The sequence below is a fragment of the Xiphophorus maculatus genome, chromosome 15, assembly GCF_002775205.1.
Source record: "Xiphophorus maculatus strain JP 163 A chromosome 15, X_maculatus-5.0-male, whole genome shotgun sequence".
Lineage (NCBI taxonomy): Eukaryota > Metazoa > Chordata > Actinopteri > Cyprinodontiformes > Poeciliidae > Xiphophorus > Xiphophorus maculatus.
The window spans coordinates 24,407,968-24,430,194 of record NC_036457.1 but is presented as its reverse complement, the minus strand read 5'-3'; the positions used below and the strand labels follow the sequence as shown (position 1 = coordinate 24,430,194).

The 22,227-nt window shown below is 40.5% G+C and overlaps 1 protein-coding gene across 1 annotated transcript; it reads right to left on the bottom strand.

Annotated features, from left to right (window-relative positions):
- Positions 1–1,251: 1,251 nt before the first annotated feature.
- LOC102222406 (probable G-protein coupled receptor 63) lies at positions 1,252–20,210 on the bottom strand. The gene is made up of 2 exons (XM_005813057.2): positions 20,122–20,210; positions 1,252–5,583 (listed from the first exon to the last, which is right to left on the bottom strand). The coding sequence occupies exon 2, from the start codon at positions 5,396–5,398 to the stop codon at positions 4,268–4,270; it is 1,131 nt and encodes a 376-aa protein (XP_005813114.1). The 5' UTR covers positions 5,399–5,583; positions 20,122–20,210; the 3' UTR covers positions 1,252–4,267.
- Positions 20,211–22,227: the final 2,017 nt, after the last annotated feature.

Genomic DNA, 22,227 nt, shown 5'->3' with positions numbered 1-22,227 from the left:
ACATGGTCAGCTTTGAAATGTGTTTTGCTTCAGATTAAATTCTGATTTACAATCAGATTACACAAGCTACAGATGTGGGTGAAATGCTTTGTTTCACCTACATCTTGTGTAGTATGTTACTAACACATACTCAGATGTGTTAGTGATATCAGATATTTTGTTGTAAATCTGACATCCTGCCGAAAAAACCCCCAAACAATGGGGTTGTTGCAAAATTTTGCAACATTTTGCTATGTTGCAAAATTTCTTAAATAAAAAAAGTTTGTTTAGGTTTCCTGTTATCGTCTTCTTCGTGGTTTGTGCCGGTGGCAAAATTTGGTTGTTGATCATGTGACTCGCTATGCAAAAATTGTGTTTCCATTGCAGTTTTGAACTGTCTATCAAAAACAAGCTTGCTTTTTAAATTGTCATTTTTCCATTAAGCAAATTTAGTTTTGAAAAGTCAAATTGGTCAAATGTCAATATGGTCAGTGGAAGCGCAGCTATTGTCGAGTCTTTGCCATGTTATTTTTAGTGACTATGGAAACTTTTTGGCTATGGTTTGTGGACACTCAAGAGCAGTTCAGACCAAGTCACATCCTTGGGGATTTGTTACTGAACTACAGATATATACTAAATTTAATATTCCCTGTTCATAGATTTTTTTGGAATGTAACTCAAAATTATTTGTCTAAAATTAGCCAGTTTGTGGATTTTGTTCTAAAACACATCTTAAATATTTGAAAGACAATGCACCTTGGGAAACTGAAAGAAACAATGCCCACATGCTGGCACTTGCAATTCAGGCAATTCAGGTCTGTTTTTCATTTTCTCACGTTCTGACTGGCTGTACTTTATCTGTGTGGTTAACACAGACAATCTGTATCAAATTTGAATACAAATGTAAAGTTAAATGCTGCATCAAACCGGAACATATTGTTTCTCATTCTTCCGCTGCGGGTCTGCTCTCATTTAGACCGGACCTGTCCTGATGGGGGCACATTGCCTTTTTTTTTAGTTTGCTTTATTTTTAGACTATCTGAAAGTCATTATGAAGTGAAAAATACAAAAGAAAGCAGCTGAAGATATAAAAGTAGTTCAACAATATCGATTACTGCATTTAAAAATTCAGATGCCTAGACTGCCCAGACACACGGAAAAACAAGCAAAAAGCCACTGAAGACCGTTTACCAATGTAAGAAATGTCTAGGTCTTTATTACATTCAACAGTACAGTACACCAAAATTGCACATTTTCACCAGATAATAGCAGCATTCTGACTGGCAACAGACTAATTAATAGGCACAATGAAAACATAAAAAATACAAATATACATTTGAAATGAGCTGTGGCACTTCAGCTGTTCATTTGCATGCTTAAAAAACAAAAAATAAATTCACACTATAGTACATGCTGTTTCCCCACCATCGACTCATTTTCAGTGTTAGAAAACAGGCAGGGTCAATAAAAAGTCAGCCTCTCCTTTACTTTCCAAACATTACTCTCACAGAGTACAAGTCATTCAGTGCATTCCTGGTTCAGTAAAGTCTTTTCATTTGCTTTTTGTAAAAATCAACTTCTTTAAATGCTCAGATAAGCTGAGATGTGGAGAAGAAAGTGATCAAACCTGTCACGAATCATTTGAGGTACTCAAATGTTTTCAGTACCTTGATTATTAAAATTCCTCGAGTCACATTACCTTCCTCAAAGCTTTGTTAAGTTATGTTTTACTATTTAGCGCAGCGTGTTACAGACAGGTGATTATTTTTGTTGCGTAACGTTCTCACGTCCAGCTTTGACTTGTTCAGGTTATGCTAGAAGCATAACCTCCAATTTTCAAGTTTTTCCGAGGCATCCAACGGGAGTTCATTGATTGATGATAAAGTCCGGCTTTTAGCGTTTTTCGGGACACCAAAGAGCATCCTGAAAATGACTGGCATGGAGTATGACAGCAGTTCTTTTGCCTAGTTGGTGGTTCGGAACACGGTGGGAATATGGGTGGAGCAAAGACTGATGCAGATAGACAGAACTCAGTAGGCTGAGTAAGTGTAGCGTTACGGACAAACCAGAAAATAAATTTACTACCATGGATACAACAAATGGATGGCGACATATATGGTTCTGTGTGTAACGAAAGGTGCCAAATCCCATCGTGCAGTTGGACACAAAAGCTAGAAGTGGTTGCAAAGGCAAAGTGAGACTTCACCTATTAAATTGACTGAAGATGAGAGACATGAGAGCCTTTGTGAGCCTGCTGTTTTATTATTAAACTGAATATAATTTAAGATTTTGACAGAATTTTTGTCAAAGTTAAATTAGTCACCTGTTATAATTTTTTAAGCTACAGGAAAGTAGTTGCTTTCCTGTAGCTCAAATATATAAATTTGGGCCGATTTTGGGCAGTATGTGCCAGTATTTTATTTTATGAAATTTTTTATTCAATTACTCGCTTAATTGAGAGAATAATGGATACAATACTCAAATAGTAAAATTATTGTTTATAACAACCCTACAAAGTTTTATTCTATTTTTGCCTAATTCTAGCAGTGTAAATTTGTTTAAGAGAGAAGATACCACAGTTCCTGTGCCTGTGGACATATTGCTTAATTTTGGCCAAAGTCTCATATAGCTTCTTAAGTTTCAATGCAACTTTGGTACAAACGTATAATAGACCTGAAACCTGTACATGGACTCAATTTCACTTCTTACTAAAATAAAACCTTTCTAATACAAAAGCAGCCTCTGAAGGTGGAAGTGTCTTTGATTTAAGATGATTTTAATGGTTGTTTGATTATTCAAGCTGGGAATACAGACTCAAAATGCAACCACACTTCCATTTTCCCCAATACAGTGAGCTTCAAGATTTAAGACTGGGGGAGATAACAACTTCAATGGGAGATGTAAATGTAATTATAAATCATGCATTAAGATGGAAGGCAGGATATTTCTGAAAACATGCTAGTAGAACCTTAACATCTACTATGCAATGTTAAGGCCATAACCAGGCACTGTTTAGGACCAGTGCCTGTTTATGACAGGTTAGGACCATTGAAGATCAAAATTTAAGATCAGAAATTTTAATCTCAAAGGACATGTTTGGGTCTGAATAACTTCTTCCTGCTCAGTCACCAAGCAACAGACTGGTTGCCAATGATGACATCACAGTTGTGATAAGTTGACTTATGTCTGATAATGTTCCCCAACTGCATCCATCTGTACACACAGCCTGTAAACAGCAGGTTCTGATGTGATGGGATTAATTGCAAGCTGCAACTGACGAGGAGTCACTGAAAACTGCAGTTGTTTAGAATGAGAAGCTTGTTTCAAAAAGGAAAAACTTTCTTGTTTCCTTTTTGGATGGTGGTGACTGATAGACGCACAGCATTGTGGGGACATTGGTAAATGACCTGTACTGTATAGTGGACACCAAAATGACACCAAAACACTTCACACTACATTCAGACATTCACCCTTTCACACAGTGGTGATGGCCCTAGGGCACACTTACAGTGGCTGCCATGTACCACTGAACACCATCAGCAAGCAATGCGGGTGAAATATCTTAGCTAAGAACTCATTGACAGAAGTGGACAGAGTGGGACTTTAACGGGTAAACCACCGATTGCAGGACAGCTAGTACCACCATCCCCATTTTAGGTTTAGGTGGGGGCTTTAGGTTCAGGTAGAACACAATATCGAAATCAAAATGTCAAAAATGTTTGAGAAAAATATTTGAGATAAATTCATGTTTTCTAGAAAAAACATAGAAATGCTGAAAAATTTAAACGACCAACGTTTCCTTCCATCTTGTTGCTGTTTGTGTATGTGTTTCAAGAGGGGTATAGCTTGTGGTAATAGCTGTGGTATTTACTTGCAGCAAAAGATTATGGGGAGTTTAAAGTAGAAAAGCAATGTAGGTTGTGAGGTCGCTTTTACACAGTGTCAAAAGTGTACGGAAATACATATAACATATAAAATATCTGTAAGTATCAGATAATAATAGCAGTATTAATATTGAATATGCGTGCATCCTTAGATTAAACCCCTGGGTATATGCAGTGTTCCCATATCACACTCAATGAGAACACTCCAAACAGATCTCCTAAGTATCTAGGAGTCTGTCCCTTCAGCAGCTACTTATACCAACTCGGCCCCCTGGCTTTTCAAAGCAGTGCTACTTTCAGCCTGAGCTTCTACTGAGAGAAATAAAGTACCAAGCAACCTCAAATGCAAGTTACATGGATTAAAAGTGGGGTTTCTAACAATATTATAAGACTGGATTTTCCCTTTAAACCACAGAGCGATGCTCTCCACATACATACACAGCACTGGGCTGGATGCGTCTCTTGGTGTTGCCTGGCAGCTGAGGAAGAAACTTGAAGTATTTGGGCATCAGATCGAGGCAGGCATCTCGGAACTTTTTGATCCTCCAGTAGTAGATGAGAGGGTTCAGGGCAGACTTGAGGTAGCACAACCACAAGAGCCATGTGCTAATTTGGAAAAAACTGTCTTTGTGGTAAAAGCCAAAACTGAAGGTAGTCACCAGACTGTAGGTAGTAAAGGGCGCCCAACACACTGTAAATATGGAGAAGAGAATGAGGATGGTGGTGAAGGCACGGGTCTTGAAGCTCATGTCTATGTTCATCTGGAAGGGCTTCTGTAGGCTCAGCAGGCCCAGCTTGCTGGCCTGGCTCAGACACATGCTGTCTGGGTGGCTGTGGATACGAATGGCGTTGTGGCGGATGGTGTTCAGGATCCCCATGAATGTGTACAGCATGACCAGAAAAGGTATGAAGAAGAAAACTAACATGAGGATCAAGACGTAAGCATGGTATCCTGGGTCAGCGCTGTAACCAAAAACACATTGAGGGGCTCTGGGGGGGATTTGCAGGCGAGGGGAACCTACAGCCAAAGGAGAGGAGAAAACCGAAGAGAGCACCCAGGTGATCACAATGAGCAGCTTGGCTTTCTGTGGGCTGAGCTTGTCTTGTTTCTGGACAATAATCAGAAATCTGTCAATACTTATTATAAGCAAAATAGCTCCACCTTCAATCACAAACAACCAGAAGAGCATGGCAGACAGCCGGCAGAAAGTGTTCCCAAAGATCCAGGTAGTGGTCATAACAGTGACTAAAGCGAACGGCATGTTGAAGATAGCCAGCATCATGTCTGCAAACGCCAGGTTGGCCAGGAGAATGTTGATGGCGGAGCGCATGGCAGATCTCTGGTACACCATCAGGCACACCACCACATTTCCTGCAAGGGCCACCAGTAGGATGGTTGCCATGACGAGGCTGAAGAAGACCTGCAGAGGTAGGCCGAGGCCTGGGGCAATTGCTAAGGACTTCTCCGTCGGGGCGACTGGCTGCGGCGAGGACCCAGAGCCCAGGGACATGTTCGCCATGGAGACGCCCTCCATTAGCACCGTCTCTGATGGGTTAGAACCCCCATGACGCAGTGGAGAAGTGTGTTAATGTCCCACAGGGGTACAGTGGAGCGAAGCCTTCCTTTCCAAAGTAAGTGTGCATCATCATGAGAAATATGGTGCTGGAGGTCCATATGTTCCTCCTAAGGTCATGGTGTCATCTTCACAGCTGTAGAATCCTAGAATTCAAACACAGAAAAAACAGAACACATGAATCAGATCATATAAAAAACATTAAAAGGATATTTCAGATTTATTTAAAGAGAAGGTTTAATAGATAATGAAACCGACGTGACATACTGAAAAAAGATGGAAGACTGTTCAGACTCAAGCACAAAAAATACCAATTTAAACTTGTTCACTCACAAACATAGGTTCATTTGATACAAAACATTAAATTTTGTGTTAATACATAAAATTACTTGAGCTAAGACAAACTGCAGATGCCATGCTACTGTTGAATATTTCTCTCTTTTCTGCTAGACTATTCCAGCAACCCAGCATGGGTGGAAGCAGAAGAATTCCCAGTTACCTTCACACAACAGAATTTACAATATGTTGTAAATTCTGAAATTTACAACAAGAGTCCCTGGACTCTTGGAGGACCTGTTGTTTTACAGGCAGAACAATAAAACTTGGTTTATACTTGACACGTACATTCCGTGTGTAAGATATGGAATACATTTAAAATATATTTTTGCAGCATCTATACATGCAGCTCATCCCCACCAGTACTGTATGAGGTGAGTTTGGGCACTCCGATAGAGTTCCATAGAAAGATTGGAATGCAGAAGTCAAATGGGTCACGCAGCTCCAAATATTCCTAACAGCATTCAAACTGCTGTTAGTTTGAATCAAACTAACTGAATCCAGCAGTTCCAGGATTGAAAGTTCATTCTCAGTGTTTCTCTGGTAAGTTCATGAAAATAGATTTTCTTGCTATTGTGAACGTTAGCTAACTGTGCTGTGCCCCAATTTATCATTTCTTTCATGTCTCCAGTTTTACTTAATTACGGTAAGCATTTTTTCTTGCTAGTTGCATCTTAATTGCAGCTATTTTATGGTGAGAATGATTTTTTAGAATTTATTTATTTCAGTCTGTCTATTCTGCGTTTTACAGTATCCATTACAACTTAAATTTTAAAAGTTGATTTTTTTTTTCCTTTCATTTTTGTGGTAATTCAAGTTACTGAAAAATATCAACTAAAAATGTTTAGCCTTTTTTCTTCACAATTGATGTGAGAGCAGCAGAATGCTTTGGAATGCTTTGTTTCTGCTTGGGGGCTACTCTGGACAAAAGCCGTTTCCACATTTCTATCTTCTCTGTAGAAGACTATCTAGAATCAGGGGTGGGCAATCCTGGTCCTTGAGGGCCGGTGTCCAGCAACTCTTAGATGTCTCTCTGGTTCAACACACTTGAATCCAACAGCTGAATCACCTCCCAAGTGCAGTCAGGTTTTGCAGAGTCCTGCTAATGACCTCATTATTTGACTCAGGTGTGTTGAAGTAGAGATGCATCTAAAAGTTGCAGGAGACCTGCCCTCGAGGCCTGGAGTTGCCCACTCTAGATGCATCGCAGAATATGTGGAGAGCCTGCATATCTATTTCAGGTACTTGGGGAGGTGGCTCCAGCTCTTTTTCCCACTTGTATCATCCCTTAAGGACGTCTTTAGGCAAATGAGGGTCATCCCACTCCCTGTACTTGTCCCTTAAGTTTCAAGCAAAAATCTTTGCTCTTGTGGTAAAAGGTGTAATGAAACCAAGAGGATCATACTGTTTTGCCAAAACTTTGTAAATGTAATGTATTGTCAGTTTGTTTTCCAGCACTGAACGATGTCTGTAAAGGTAATTTTTGCTTCTCCACTTCTGTATTTGATGACCACCTTTTGTCTATAAACTTTCAATTTGGAAAATAACCTCTCAATCTAATTTATAATTTATATAACTTTTGAAGTTCCTCATTCAGGAGTTAATCCAAACCTGTTGTATTAACCTAGCTATACAAGTAGCTACGCAGAGGTGTGCAGTGCAATTGAGGAGCGCTTTGGCTCTGATGGAGAACATTGCCATTCAGAGGGAGTGTGTGTTCACTCCCTCAATATGATATTGATCTGCTGGGAAATCTTGATGGTGGTTTATTATTGTTTAGGACTGGACTGATCATTCTGGAGCTCTGAGCAAAACTTAAAGAAGGAGCCATGCGGTACCAGTACAACTGGAGTCGTTCTTCAGTCGAGCCATGCCTGCTTTATGAATGTGCCTTTATGGACAGAGAGCATCTCCATTCTGCAAATATACAACTTATGCACATAATTTCTCTATTTCTCTATAGAATAAACGCCCATTTTCCCCACTCAAAGGACGTTCTGACATGCTGTCTGCCTGGCTGAACACCCATACTGTTGGAACAGGCATTTGCACTTTCTCTTTATTTTCTTTTTATGATTTGGATTTTTTTTTTTGCTTTAAAATGTATTATTTTTATTTTTGTGAGGTGATCTTATGTGCCCTGAAAGGTTAGGGCGGACCATTTCGCTCTATTTCCCACAAATTCAGATGTATAAAGGAAAAGTGTGCACGTGGCTGCGCACCTTTCCTTTATACATCTAACCCTCCCAAACCCCCATCCGAATTTTTTTGTGTGCCACACTTTCCTAAATTTGTCTGTACGCCAAGTACAGACAAATGTACTTGGTGTCAGTTTTAGTGTGAAAACTGCCTGAAGCCCCTGGTCTGTCCCCATGCCACTCTGTTTGATGTAGTGAGGTCCTTCTCATCCAACAAGGTAAGAAAGTCTCAAAAGTCGAAAGAACAGGCAAGCTAATCCGTGTGCTGGTGTTGATCAACAGCTGGCGATTCTTGCGCATTTTGCGATTTGTACAAGAAGTACGGTATATTACTACTTGTTCAGTTTGAAACATGTACATTTGATAAACTACTTTCACATGTGATTGTTGAGGTTTATATTTATGCATTGTTTTATACACATTTTTGAATTATGTTGTACACTTAAAATTTTTCTTTTACACTTGTGGATCACATTTTTGGGGGGTTTGTAAACAAACATCTTCACCAAATAGCAAAGGTGAAATCAATCTTAGCAAGACCTGAAATTAATCCATGCTTTTATTGAAGTTTGAAATGGATTATATGCAGGCATTAGCCAGACTTCTCTTGCCCACCTGCAGCTTGTGCAGAACTCTGCTGCTTGTCGGTTAGCTCAAACCCATAGGCAACAGCACATCAATTGCATCCTAGCGTACCTTCACTGCACTACAAATTTAATTTTAAGAGTTATTTGTTTTCAACATGAAAATTATTAGTTGTTTGCTTGACCTTGACCTTGCTCCACCATATCTATCTCAGCTGCTTCAGCCTTACTGCCTACCCCCAACCTCTAAGTTCAACCGATTGGTTGCTGCTGATAGTCCCTAAAACTAGACTGAAGCTCAGAGGTAAGAGAGCATTTTCTTTTTCTGCTTCAAAGATATGCAACAAGTTACCTTTTAGTGTCAGACAGGCCTCGGCTCTTTCTGTTTTCAAATCTATTAAAAACATACTTTTATTCCTTGAATTTTAACCCACTGTAATCTTGTCTTGTACGGCATCTTAAAATACACCTGCCGTGTACATTGTATGTGTACGCCTTGTGTGTGTGTGTTTTTTTTTTTCATATTTCAGCTTTTATGTAAAGCACTTTGGCTACCTTAGCATTTTTCAAAATGTGTTATAGCAATAAAGTCGGTTGATAATTCAGTAAAGTTGATTGTTTTTGCATTAAAGAATTATTTCAAAATGGCCTATTTTCCACAATCCATCTGCAGTGAACCCACAGTCTTAATGGGAATTAAGGATTACAAACAGCTGATGACTGCCTATTTTAGTAGTTCAACTGCCAAATATATCTCAATATGGATTAATATGTATAGTGTACACTGTCTTAACACTACCACAGTAGCTTAGACTTAGACTTATTTTATTGTTGTTGAACAAAGAGACAACAGTAAAATTGGCAATGAAATGTCATCACTTGGTTACCAAAACACACACAAAAAATAAATAAAAATAGCATCTATGGTTTTCCTTGTCTTTGCTCTTGTGGGTTCCACCAATCAAAAATTCAAATCAAAAATTTATTTGATTTGCTACCATTTGAAATGCTACCATTTGTCAAGTAGCATTACACTTATGTGTTTGAGTTGGATCATCTTGAATATGTTGGATATGCTCCATGAAAAAATAGGCAAAATTTTCACAGATAATCTGGAGTTACATTACACAGAAAGATCAATGAACTGGTGAATTTGTGAATAATGAAATACAAATAGAGGAGGGTCCATTGTACCAATTAAGCATTACATCATCCTTCAGAAAGATTTTGATTTGAGACCATTTCTCTCTTTCATCTAAAGGTTTGCTTCAGACCACTTGACTCAAAAGTAGCTACAAAGAAAACAAGAAAAGCGCACAAAATGCTTTATTCCAAGTCAGATTAAACACGTGTTGTTCCCCCACACATGTTGGGGACAACACATATGTTGTCCCCAACACATATGTGGGGGAACAACACAAAATGCTTTACTCCAAGTCAGATTAAACACATGTTGTTCCCCAACAACATGCGTTGGGGAACAACGCATGTTGTTGTTCCCCAACATGTGTACAACAACACAACATATGGAATAAGACGCTATTCCATGTGTTGTTCCCCAAACACATGGAATAACACTGAGAGCCAACAGTAGAGCTACAGTAGTTGCTCTATTTGGCTCTCACAGCAGAGCCAAATAGCTCTGCTGTGAGAAAAACACATGGAATAATTGAATATGGAAGCTGTTTAAAATGTCTTGTTCTACAAATGTCATCAGAAATTTGTGAGTGTTTCCTGACAGTCATTTTTACATTGAGTCCAACACTGCCATAAAACCACTTATCGACAGTAAACATTGGAAGCTCAGACATCTTACAGCCAGGGGTCATCGCAAAACTGTATTTGCAGTTTTTCAACTGCAAATACAGCTGAAAAACAGTCCATTAGTAGGTCAAATAACCTCAATGATAGCTGAAGCTTTATCATCTCTACCATTGTCCCCCTGCCGAAAAGAACCAACATCAACACCCTGAACGACTACCGTCCAGTGGCACTCACACCGATCATCATGAAGTGCTTCGAGAGACTGGTGCGGAGTCACATCCTCGCTGGCCTGCCTGCTGAGCTGGACCCTCTCCAATTTGCCTACAAAGCAAAGAGGTCCACAGAGGACGCTGTATCCACAGCACTTCATGCTGCCCTGACCCACTTAGAGAAGCAGGGGAGCTACGTCAGAATGCTCTTCATGGACTTCAGCTCAGAATTTAATACTATACTTCCCCAACGTCTGGTGTCCAAGCTAGCAAACCTTGGGCTCCCATCAGCCACCTGCAGTTGGATCCTGGACTTCCTAACAGGTTGCTCCTAAAGGGTCAGACTGGGCCCCCACACCTCCACTGCTCTGAGCCTGAACACCGGATCACCACAGGGTTGCGTTCTCAGCCCACTTCTCTACACCCTCTACACTCATGACTGTGTCTCCAACCACCTCACCAACAAGATCATAAAGTTTGCAGATGACACGACTGTTGTTGGTCTCATCTAAGGCGGGAAGGGGGAGCTGGAGTACAGGGATGAGGTGAAGCGGCTGTCAGAGTGGTGCAACACATCCAAAACAAAGGAGCTGGTGATCGACTTCAGGAAGAACAAAACAGACATCCAGCCTCTCACCATCAGTGGGACCTGTGTGGAGAGGGTCCCAGTGTTCAGGTTTCTGGGCATGGAGTTGGAGGACAAGCTAACCTGGAGCACCAACACCAAGGAGCTGTTGAAGAAGGCACAGCAGAGACTGTACTTTCTGAGAATACTCAAGAAGAACTGTCTCCCCTCAGACCTGCTGCAGGCCTTCTATCACTGCTCCATAGAGAGTGTGCTCACGTACAGTCTGTTTGTCTGCTACGGCAGTAGCACATCCGCGGACAAGAAGGCACTCCAGAGGGTTGTTAGGGCAGCAGAGAGAACCATAGGCTGCCCCCTCCCCACTATGGAACAGATTTACACTTCCTGGCTCCACAAGAAAGTTTTGGACATTTTAAATGACTCTTCACACCCTAGCCATGGTCTCTTCCAGCTGCTGCCATCAGGCAAGAGATACAGAACAATAAAAACCAGGACAAATCGCCTAAAAAACAGTTTTTACCCGATGGCAATCATGGCACTAAATTCAAAGGCATAAGAACTTCTGCTCTTGACACCACTTTGTTAAAAATGCTAATTCTGTTGCGACACCTCCAGGCGCTGCAACCATCTTCTGATGTCTATTTATTTCTCATTTTGTACAATTTATTTCTTTATCTTTGTATATTATGTATATACACATAACCTGCATCTTAACTCGAGTCGAGCAAATTTCAATCTCGTTGTAATCTGTTGATGACAATGACAAATAAATCTTATCTTATGTTGTCTAATGTAAGTCCTGTACAGTTCTGATCACAGGGAAGTTTAAGACCACTCATGTTGCTTAGCTGCATGGCATACCTGGACATGTACCTGTAGTGACAGGCATACAAAATCTGAGTCAAGTTATATTCAAAGTGGTTAGTGGTTTGTTTCTGAGCTTCACTATTTGGTAGCAGACTAAACAGTCAACTGATTGGCATCTTTCTGTATTTATACTGCAGTAAAACAGCAAGTTGCATGATTAGGATGGAACGTTTCTTGGATCGAAATGTCACAGCTGGGAAGCGAATATCAACAGGGTAGCTCAGCCTGACTGAGCTCTGTCTCTGGGCTGTCAGTGTCCATCAAGCTAATATCTACATTAGCTTATTTTATGTTTTGTATGCTTACTACATCACTGCTATTGAAGCTTTCCTGCTCTCAGATAAAATTTTCCTGCGCACATCGTGGAAAGCACATCATGGGGAGGATCTGCAGTCACTGATTTAAAATTTTGTGAGGACCAAAACATTTAAGTGGAGCAACAGATCTACAAAAAAACTTAAGAAAGCTGCACTTCAGCAAATTCATCAAAATTCATCAAGGGAAAGAAGAGTGGGCTGAAATATCTCCACCGCATGATAGGAAGAAAAATGTCACATGCTAAACTGTGGGATGCTGTTGCTAAAAAGGCCTTTGCAAACAACTCGGTAATTAGGCAGACTCTGGTTATCACAGAGTCTGCCTATCACATATCACGTTTCATTTTAATCTGAAACGGCATTTCACCAAGACTCAGACCTGTTAATTTTTATACATGCCGACTTGTGCGTAAAATATGGCGCTGCACATTTTTTGTGTGCATGCAAGCTTTATGCATGAGGCCCCTGGTGTGTATTCCAAAGGATTTTAGTATTCCAAAGGATCTTCAAGGGTGGCATCTAACTCAAAGCTTGAAAAAATAATAACAAACAGACATATTTGACAATTGCAGCCTTCTACACCAAACAAAATCCTGAAAGGATGGAGAGGCAAAGGCTTTATGAGTTTGCACAGCAGCTGGCAGCTCACTCTCAATCCATCATGTCCGTCTCTACAAGTCTCACTCTGACTCAATGAGTCAATGTTATTATGCTATTCTCAGAAAGTCAAGCGTGTGGGAAAAAGTGTGGTCAATCACCAGCTGTGCTGTGAAAGAGACATTGTCATCCCTCTGATGCAGAGGATCGCAAGTTTTCCTAAAACATGAAGTTATGTTCAATAAATCAGAGCATGGGCCCTGATGATGTTTATTTAGTAAATAACAACCTTTAAGCAGGTATTAATCATATTTAATTAATCATATTTTTCAATAAGCCAACATTTCTGTATTAAATGTTCTTATTACTCTCGTATATATTCAAATCTTAAATGTCATGTTTTCTTTGAAGTAGGAAAATGAGTGAGAAAATCATTATCAGAAATAAAGGCTTGAAAACAACAAGTTGTGTGTTTTTTAGTAAATTGAGTCATTGAAATAAACTTTTAATAATAAATAAATACACAATTAAATCATTAATTAAATCAAGAAATAAATAAATCTTCTGTTAAATCTTCTGTTTAACAAGATAAAAGCCCACTGAGACCCAAATCTCAATTTCAAGAGGGAACTGAAATTGAACCCGAATTAAATGTTTACATAAAGTATTTACAATTAATTTATTAAATGTCATTAACTCATTAAAATACAAACAAATAAGAGCAGATGGCTATATTTAATTAAATTTATATTTAAGGGCTGTCACGTTTCCTTGAATGTTTTGAGTACCTTGATTATTAAAATTCCTCAAGGTACATTATCTGCCTCAAACCACAGTTCACAGTTAGACATTTTTGAATTATGTTGTACACTTAAAATTCTTCTTTTACACTTGTAGATCACATTTTTTGGGGGGTTGTAAACATAAACATCTTCACCAAATAGCAAAGGTGAAATGCTATTAATTTTAGCAAGACCTAAAATTAATCCATGCTTTTATTAGTTTGAAATGGACTATATGCAGGCATTAGCCAGACCTCTCTTGCCAACCTGCAGCTACTGAAGGAATCGACACAAAACCTCTGAAGGCAGCCAGTGTAACTTTCTTCTTCACAAAAAGTAAACAAAAACAGAGCAGTGTCAGATTTTAGCGGTTGTAGGATTTCTTAATTCATATACATTACCGGTTTGGACATTGCCTGTTAGCTGCTAACGTTGGCGACGCTTCTGCAGGCGCCATTACTACGCGGTGAGTCTGTCCACTAAACCAGGCTGTTCCAATACGGGATGAGCAGGAATCACAAAAATGATTGCAGCGCCTTTATTTCTTACCCGATTTCTACAAACATGGCTTAAATTAAAGCTGAGAAAATTGCTGATGTTTGTAAGTATTCTCCCTTGATATAAATCTATAAACAGTTTGGCTTCTATCAAGATGCAAGAGACCACTAAGCAAATTCCTCCATCCTATTTGATGGTTAAATGTTCAAACAAAAGAGGCAATTAGTTCAGTTTTTGTCATTTATTAAAGGTTTAAAAATTACAGCAGCTGCAGAGCACCACGGCAATGGGACAATAAGCTAATAAAAAGTTGTAAAACAACTTCAGACCATTTATGTTCTGCTTTTCCTTGCTTAGTGTCGGCATGCAATCCCGTTGATATGACAACCGACACAACATCTTGGTTAACCTGCAGAGCAGAGAATAATATATTGACCAGAATGTCCTGTACTGTAGCCAACTTCCTGCTTTTGAAACTGTCTCTAGTCAGGTTGCATTCAGACAGATTTTCTACCGTTTTAGAGTCCACTTCAACCGGACCGAGACCTAGGTATTTAGGCGAATCAGAGGTCGGTTTTTAAGTCCGTTTTGGAATTCAAATTTGCATTCAGACCTCCCCAAAAACTCGGACTTTCTAGACAAACAGATTAGAGCCTGATTCAGGAATCTAATCCTGGACAGGTCTGAATACACCCTTACTTTCCTACCTGGCCACCTCTGATTGGACACTTGGTGTTCTCTCAATCCCAAGGCGTACCCAGGCCAGCCGAGAAGCATAGTTCCTCCAGCGTGTCCTGGGTCTTCCCCGGGGGCTCCACACAGTGGGACGTGCCCAGAACACCTCACCAGGGGCATCCTGACCAGATGCCCGAGCCACCTCAACTGGCTCCTCTCGATGTGAAGGAGCAGTGGCTCCAGTCTGAGTCCCTCTGGGATGACTGAGCTTCTCACCCTATCTCTAAGGGAGACACCCTACAGAGAAAACCCATTTCGGCCACTTGTATCCGCGATCTCGTTCTTTCGGTCATGACCCAGAGCTCATGACCATAGATGAGAGTGGGAACATAGATCGACCGGTAAATCGAGAACTTCGCTTTTTGACTCAGCTCTCTCTTCACCACGACAGACCGGCACAGCGCCCGCTTCACAGCAGACGCTGCGCCAGTCCGCCTGTCAATCTCCCGCTCCCTTCTTCCCTCATTCATGAACAAGATCCCGAGATACTTGAACTCCTCCACTTGGGGCAGGACACCCCACCCCAACCCGGAGAAGGCACGCTACCCTTTTCCGGCTCAAGACCACGGCCTCGGATTTGGAGGCATTGATCCTAATCCCGGCCGCTTCACACTCGGCTGCGAATCGCTCCAACGAGAGCTGCAGATCACAACCTGATGAAGCCAATAGGACCACATCATCCGCAAAAAGCAAAAATGAGATCCTAAGGCCACCAAAACGGATCCTCTCAACACCCTGGCTGAGCCTAGAAATTCTGTCCATGAAAGTAATTAACAGAATCGGTGACAAAGGGCAGCCCTGGCGGAGTCCAACTCTCACCGGAAACGAGCCCGACTTCCAGCCGGCAATGCGGACCAGACTCTGACACCGGTCATACAGGGACCTGACAGCCCGTATCAAAGGGCCTGGTACCCCATACTCCCGAAGAACCCCCCACAGGGCTCTCAGAGGGACACGCTTGAATGCCTACTCCAAGTCCACAAAACACATGTAGACTGGTTGGGCGAACTCCCATCCACCCTCCAGGACCCTGCTGAGGGTGTAGAGCTGGTCCAGTGTTCCACAATCAGGACAAAAACCACACTGCTCTTCTTGAATCCGAGGTTTGACTCTCCGACGGACCCTTCTCTCCAGGACCCCTGAATAGACCTTGCCAGGGAGGCTTAAGAGTATGACCCCCCTATAATTGGAGCACACCCTCTTGTCCCCCTTTTTGAAGAGGGAGACCACCACCCCAGTCTGCCAATCCAGGGGAACTCCCCCGATGTCCATGCAATATTGCAGTCACGTCAGCCAAAACAACCCTGCAACATCCAGAGCCTTAAGGAACTCCGGGTGAATCTCATCCACCCCCGGGGCCCTGCCACTGAGGAGCTTTTTAACCATCTCGGCAACCTCATCCCCAGAGATCGGAGAGCCCAACCCAGAGTACCCAGGCTCAGCTTCCACAATGGAAGGACTGAACTGGCTTGGTAAAAACCAGCCACTTATCCTACGAGTCTCTGAACTTTCGGTTGTTGAGAAACGACTGCTTTCTGGAGACATGGACTGTGTTAAAGTCTTAAACATTACCCAATGGCTGCTGTTTGCCCATGACATAATGTAATGCATTAGTTCAACGTCAAGAAGATTACCAGAAATTCTGCACTGTAACCAACTGACCTTCAGTGCAAAGAGGGAAGTTCCAATTCAAACGGCTGTTAATGTTAATTTAATATTTTAGCTAGATAGAATGCAGATATCACAGTATCATGCAGATTTAACATTTGCACACGATATTTTCCTTCTTGTGTATGTTCTTTTACGTCTTTTTCTGCAGATAAACATCCCATAGAATAAAATGGATCCATCCTCTTTTTTGCAAACTTTTTATATTTTTATTTATTTTAAAACCTAAAAGAAGAAATAAAATATTGGTTCTTTTATAAGTACAGTAAATACTACAGTATCTACACTGCTGCCTCAGTCTCTTTGTAGTTGGGTACTATAACATACTATAACATTCCACAATGTTACATTTTTGTTATTATTATTTTCACTGTGGGTAAAAACAGCTCTTTGAAACCAAATCATTTAATTTATCTTTCTTTTTCCCCAAACATATACTGCCAACTTACTGCCCAGTAAGTAAAGTAGAAACACTGTTCCATGTATTATTTGTATTACAATAAAGTATATTACAACTGTTGACCGAAGGGTCTGTTTATCAAAACGTAAATGCAGGAACCTCTCCTTGATTGCTAGACCCAGAAAATGGACAGATGCTGATTGGTTACCTAAGCGATGTTGCTGCTATGGGCAGACTGTCTTTTATGGTGATCCTACTTTTCTCCTATTTATCTTAGTTAAATAGGAGTTAAGATTAGTTTCATATTTAGGAATAAAGTCCGCCCTGAAGTTAAGTCCAGCTGTTTCTCAGTGATAAAACTTAAGGTAACACTTTTGGGAAGTAGTTGGCCATCTCTAGACAAACCATAACAACAATAATTTTAAATTTTACGCTATTTTTTACTAGCTATTATAACATTATAAGTGTCAAAGATTGAACAGCTATTCGCAGGCATTTTTGTCTGTAAATCTCTTGCTGATCTCTTGCAGCATATTATGTTAAAACCGAGCAAACAGCCAACATTCACCATAACAACATAAGTGGTGTCTAATAAATTTAGCAGCAAAAGGAATAATTTGAACCATCCTATCAGTTTTTGGTTTGCAAACATAATCAATTAGACCTCATAACTATTATTGCAGAGTGAGTCATTTCCTTAATCATTTTTACCCTGAACAGAAAAATACAAAGAATCAGTTATGAACTCATTATTAATCTCATTGAAAACTCTACATGAAGACATTTTTATTTTGGCAACAAAAAGTGAGAGCTTTTTTTAGTTCATGAAACAAAGTAAGCATAGCAGGTAGATAGCACTCAAAGGTATGGCTCCGCTTTTCAAAATGAGATGCAAATTATGCTCGTTGCAATACTTGCGACGCGAAGTACAAGGCCAGCGGTTGAAACACGTCTAGTTTGAGAAAGAACCTGGGTTTTTCTTATGGTTGACGAATGCACAATTTTTGACAGCCTCAGACCTACAACTCCTGCATTAGCTTCCTTCACCATGCCTGCATCTGTCAGCAACTCTTCATCTGTAGCCAGAAACATGGATGAAACAAATGCTTAATACATTTGGTAATGGCAACAGAGACATTTACGATGCAAGTGAGGAGAGATAATAAATAGGAGTACATGGAGCTGGATTTTAATTTGTGCAATAAAACGAAACACTTCATTAGTTGCTCTGAAGAGTTTACACTTTAAAGAAATTTGTCAAACATTTGTGATGTTACAATATAAGGAGTTAGACAATGTCTTGACATATTTCTATACATTTAGAAATAAATATCTTAAATTTAAAAAATGGTTTATTATCAAAAAAACAACACAGAAAAAAGTACCGAAAATTGGTACCGTCAAGTACCGACATCGATTCTCAGGTACTGGATATTAGTACCGCATCAATTCAAGTGTCAAAGGTACCCATCCCTACTTGCCACCTGCTGAAATTCAGCACTGGATCTTATGCCACTCCATTTTTGTTAGCATTTCGTGAAGAATGAAGTTGCGCTCAGTGTCTTCTTCATAGGTTTTTGTGTGAAATCCTTCAGTGGTTCTTGGTGCAGCATCACCACAGGTGAACAGGTTTTTCAAAAGGTTAGTTCATTTCACACAGTGCAATGTGACACAAACCAAATACTGAAGTACCATTGGAGGATATCCGGAACCACAGTTTGCAGACCCTGGGGTACCTGATGAACCTCTGCCCTCAGTTTCTCAGGTTTTCCTATTCTGAATTTAGCTTCATCATCTTCTCATTAACTCTTACCAAATTCTCTGTTCCTGCTGAAGAAAATCATCCCCACAGCATGATGCTGCCCCTGCTAAGTGTCTGATTTTTTCATAGGTATAAGGGTACAGAAGGGCAGCTGATATAAGATATGCAAGGCAAGTTTAGTTCTATAGTAACATACATTCACCCCTTTACAAGCATAAAACAAATGAAGAAAACATTTTAGCTTAAAGGGGCAGTATCATATAAAATTTACTTTTTTGAGCTTTACATCATGTTATGTTATTCCGTCATCAAAAACATCCCCATAGCCTTTATTATTTCATGCATGCCTCAGAAATCCCTTAATCTACCATGGCAACCATTCAGGTGTGCAAAACCATGGTTGGACTAGGCACCACCTTCTAGGAGTAGCATCCCCTCAGACTCTAGCTTCAAGTTTCCAAGCTTCCGCCTCACAGAGCAGCCCTCCCTTGAGGCTCCCCCGCTCTGTTTCTTCAGACTAGCCTGGAACAATTAGCAATTATTATTATGCATAATGAGCATCATAACTGCTCATTATGCAAGTTACTTCTCAGTGCAATGCTGGTAAAAGCCTTAAAATGTTAATAAGCAGAGATATTTAAAGACACAGAGGCCCAAGTTCAAGGCATTAAATCAGGAAGTAAGATGTCTTTAAAGTCATATTTAATATATCCAGCATTTTCATAACAAATGAAGATAACTGTTACTTGATTATGCTATAAATGGGACTATGTGCCTGGAAAAACCCCCACATAATATTGCCCTTTTATAATAGGACATTTAAGAAAAAAAGCTCAGATTTAAAAATCTAATTTAAACGTGATCAGGAAATCATTCATCAGAAAGATCCTAAAAGGTTGTAGTTTAAATAATTTGAACAAGTGTGAGTATCTCTGGAAGGAACTGTGAAAAATGCTAAGATAAAATAAGCTGACATGCTGCAGCGCATGCTGCCATTGTAAAGACGTTAACATCAAATGATTTAACATCATTTTATGTTATATGATGTTAATATTCATTTGTGAACATTAGAATAATTCACTCTACAGTTGGCCAGAAGCAGCTTCTGTGTTTTATCTCTAAACCTGTTCTGTGTATACTTAAAAAAAAAAAAGAAGTCTTTTTAGAGATTGAGGGGAGGCAGACCCACTCCACAGTCTCGGTGTGTGAGCTGAGCTCAGCTGACCCTGGAGGACCTGCCCTGCTGTCCATTCACCTCCATCCAGCTGGGGAGGCTGGCTTGGGCAGCCATAGCAACCAGAGCAGCTTTATTCCACCAAGCATAGACGATCAGATCCCGCCACTATTATCTGACCGAGTTCAGCGTGTTCCAGATGATTACCTGCTGCTGCTTCCTCCCATGGTGGAGCTCAGAAAAGACTCCAGGGTGGAAGATCAGCCGTCCAAGAGGAGCATCCGAGCGACCAGGCCCTCCGTCCGGCCTCGGTGTGTATGAAGATCCCTCACCAGATGTTCTACTTCGGTGGATTCCCTCTGGGAATCTCAGCTATCAACCTGTTTTAAGACTGCTTTATCAACAGCGCGACAGCGGCTGATGAAACCACCTACACGGATGAAATGTTTGATCCTCACTAGCGTTTCGGCGTGGCTTTATTTCCATCAGCACCGTTTTTCCTTGTTTTCAAAGAGCAATCCAGATTTTTTCACCGCGGTTTTCTTCTGTGTTCGATCCTCCAGGTGTTCTCTGAAGCTAAAAGCTGTTAGCAGGTCCGGGTGTTCGGAGTCGAGTCTTCCTAAACTACTCTTCACTGAGGGGAGAGCTGCGGAGCAAGGCCAGACACGACCACCTCCTGCTTGGGCTTTCAAAATAAATGTCCGCTCATTATTTACACCCGCCACGGCTTAAAGACGATTTAATCCCGACTGGTCTGCTCTGTTTGACATTCATCACCATTTTTATTGTGACTAACAACAAGTTAACTCATGGCTAACTTAGCCATGAGCCATAAACTCTCATTTAAAGGGACAGTATTGTGTATTTTCCAGCCAAGTGCCATTAGCACAATCAAGTAAGTATGATTTTCAGAAAGACTGCAGCTTTGCCAAGAAGGAACTTTGTGGAAATAAGCAGTGCTTTTTTTTTAGCAAGCGTTTAGGCACCCTGAATGGTTGCCATGGGACAACGTTTCCCAATTCCGGTCCTCAGGCCTCCCTGCCCTGCATGTTTTAGGTGTTTCCCTTCTGCTACACACCTGGATTGAATATATGGGTGATCAACAGGTTTCTGCAGCATTTGATGGTCATGCAATCATTTGAATCAGCTGCTCTGGAATAGAGGCACATCTAAAACATGCAGAGCAGGGGGGCCTGACCGGAATTGGGAAACGCTGCCATGGGAGATTCAAGGATTCCTCAAACATGCATGAAAGAATCAAAGCAACATACCAGGGGTGTTTTTGTTGTTTTTCATTGTAGCGTGATATAAAGATCAAGAAATTTCATTTTACATAATATATGTAAAATGAACCAGCAGTATTTCCGGAACATCTGGTCGTTGTGCAGTCTTGTGGTGAAAGACTGCACAACGATTAGTGTGCAGTCTTTCGATTAGTGTGCGAGTGAAAAATACCTCTTGAGTGAGGTATTGTGAAAAATACCTCTTGAGTGAGGTATTGTGAAAAATACCTCCCCAGTTCTTATGCCTTTTTGCTTGTGTCTTGTTTATACCTTGTTTATGCCTTTTTGCTTGTGTCTTGTACAAGACACAAGCAAAAAGGCGTGAGAATTGGGGAGAATTTGAAAAGGAAATATTCTGATGCTCGGCTTATCACAGGTACCCAGAGCATTAACATATAAGGCCAATATTGCCCTCTTTACACTTGCTGCCTGTTTCATATCAGATAGAGTTTACGATTCTTTTAAAAACTTATACAATTTTAGATTGGTTGGCCCCTTCTTATCTTTATAATCTTTTGAAACTTCAGTCTGTATTGTTTTACCCATCTATTCTTACAGTGACTTTAAAGGTGGCGCGCATAGGTGCTATCTCAAGCAGTAATGAGAAGTGGGACCCGTCCAGGGTGTCCATCCTCATCTGTTGTTGATGTGTCCAATAATTGTGCTCAGCTTTTTGGGGGTAATTAATCACAGCTTAGTAAGTTTGGTTGGTTTTACTGCATAAATATTTAACATAAGCTAAATAGCTCGTCTTCACCCAAGCAACTTTTCATAACAATATAGAAGCAGAATGCAATTGGAAAGAGTTTTCTTATCTTATTCTGAAAAACCAGCAGTATTTCCGGAAACACATGCACACTCTATGTAGCTAGCTTGAAGTTTTTTGTGATCCATGCGGACTTGGGCAAAGTCCAAGTCCACAATTAATCCCTTCATGTGTCGTTTTGAGTTAAAATGCGGAATTATGGCAATGTTTTGTTGGTTTTCTTGGTCTTTATTGAATTCAAAGACAGGGTCAGCAGAAAATAGA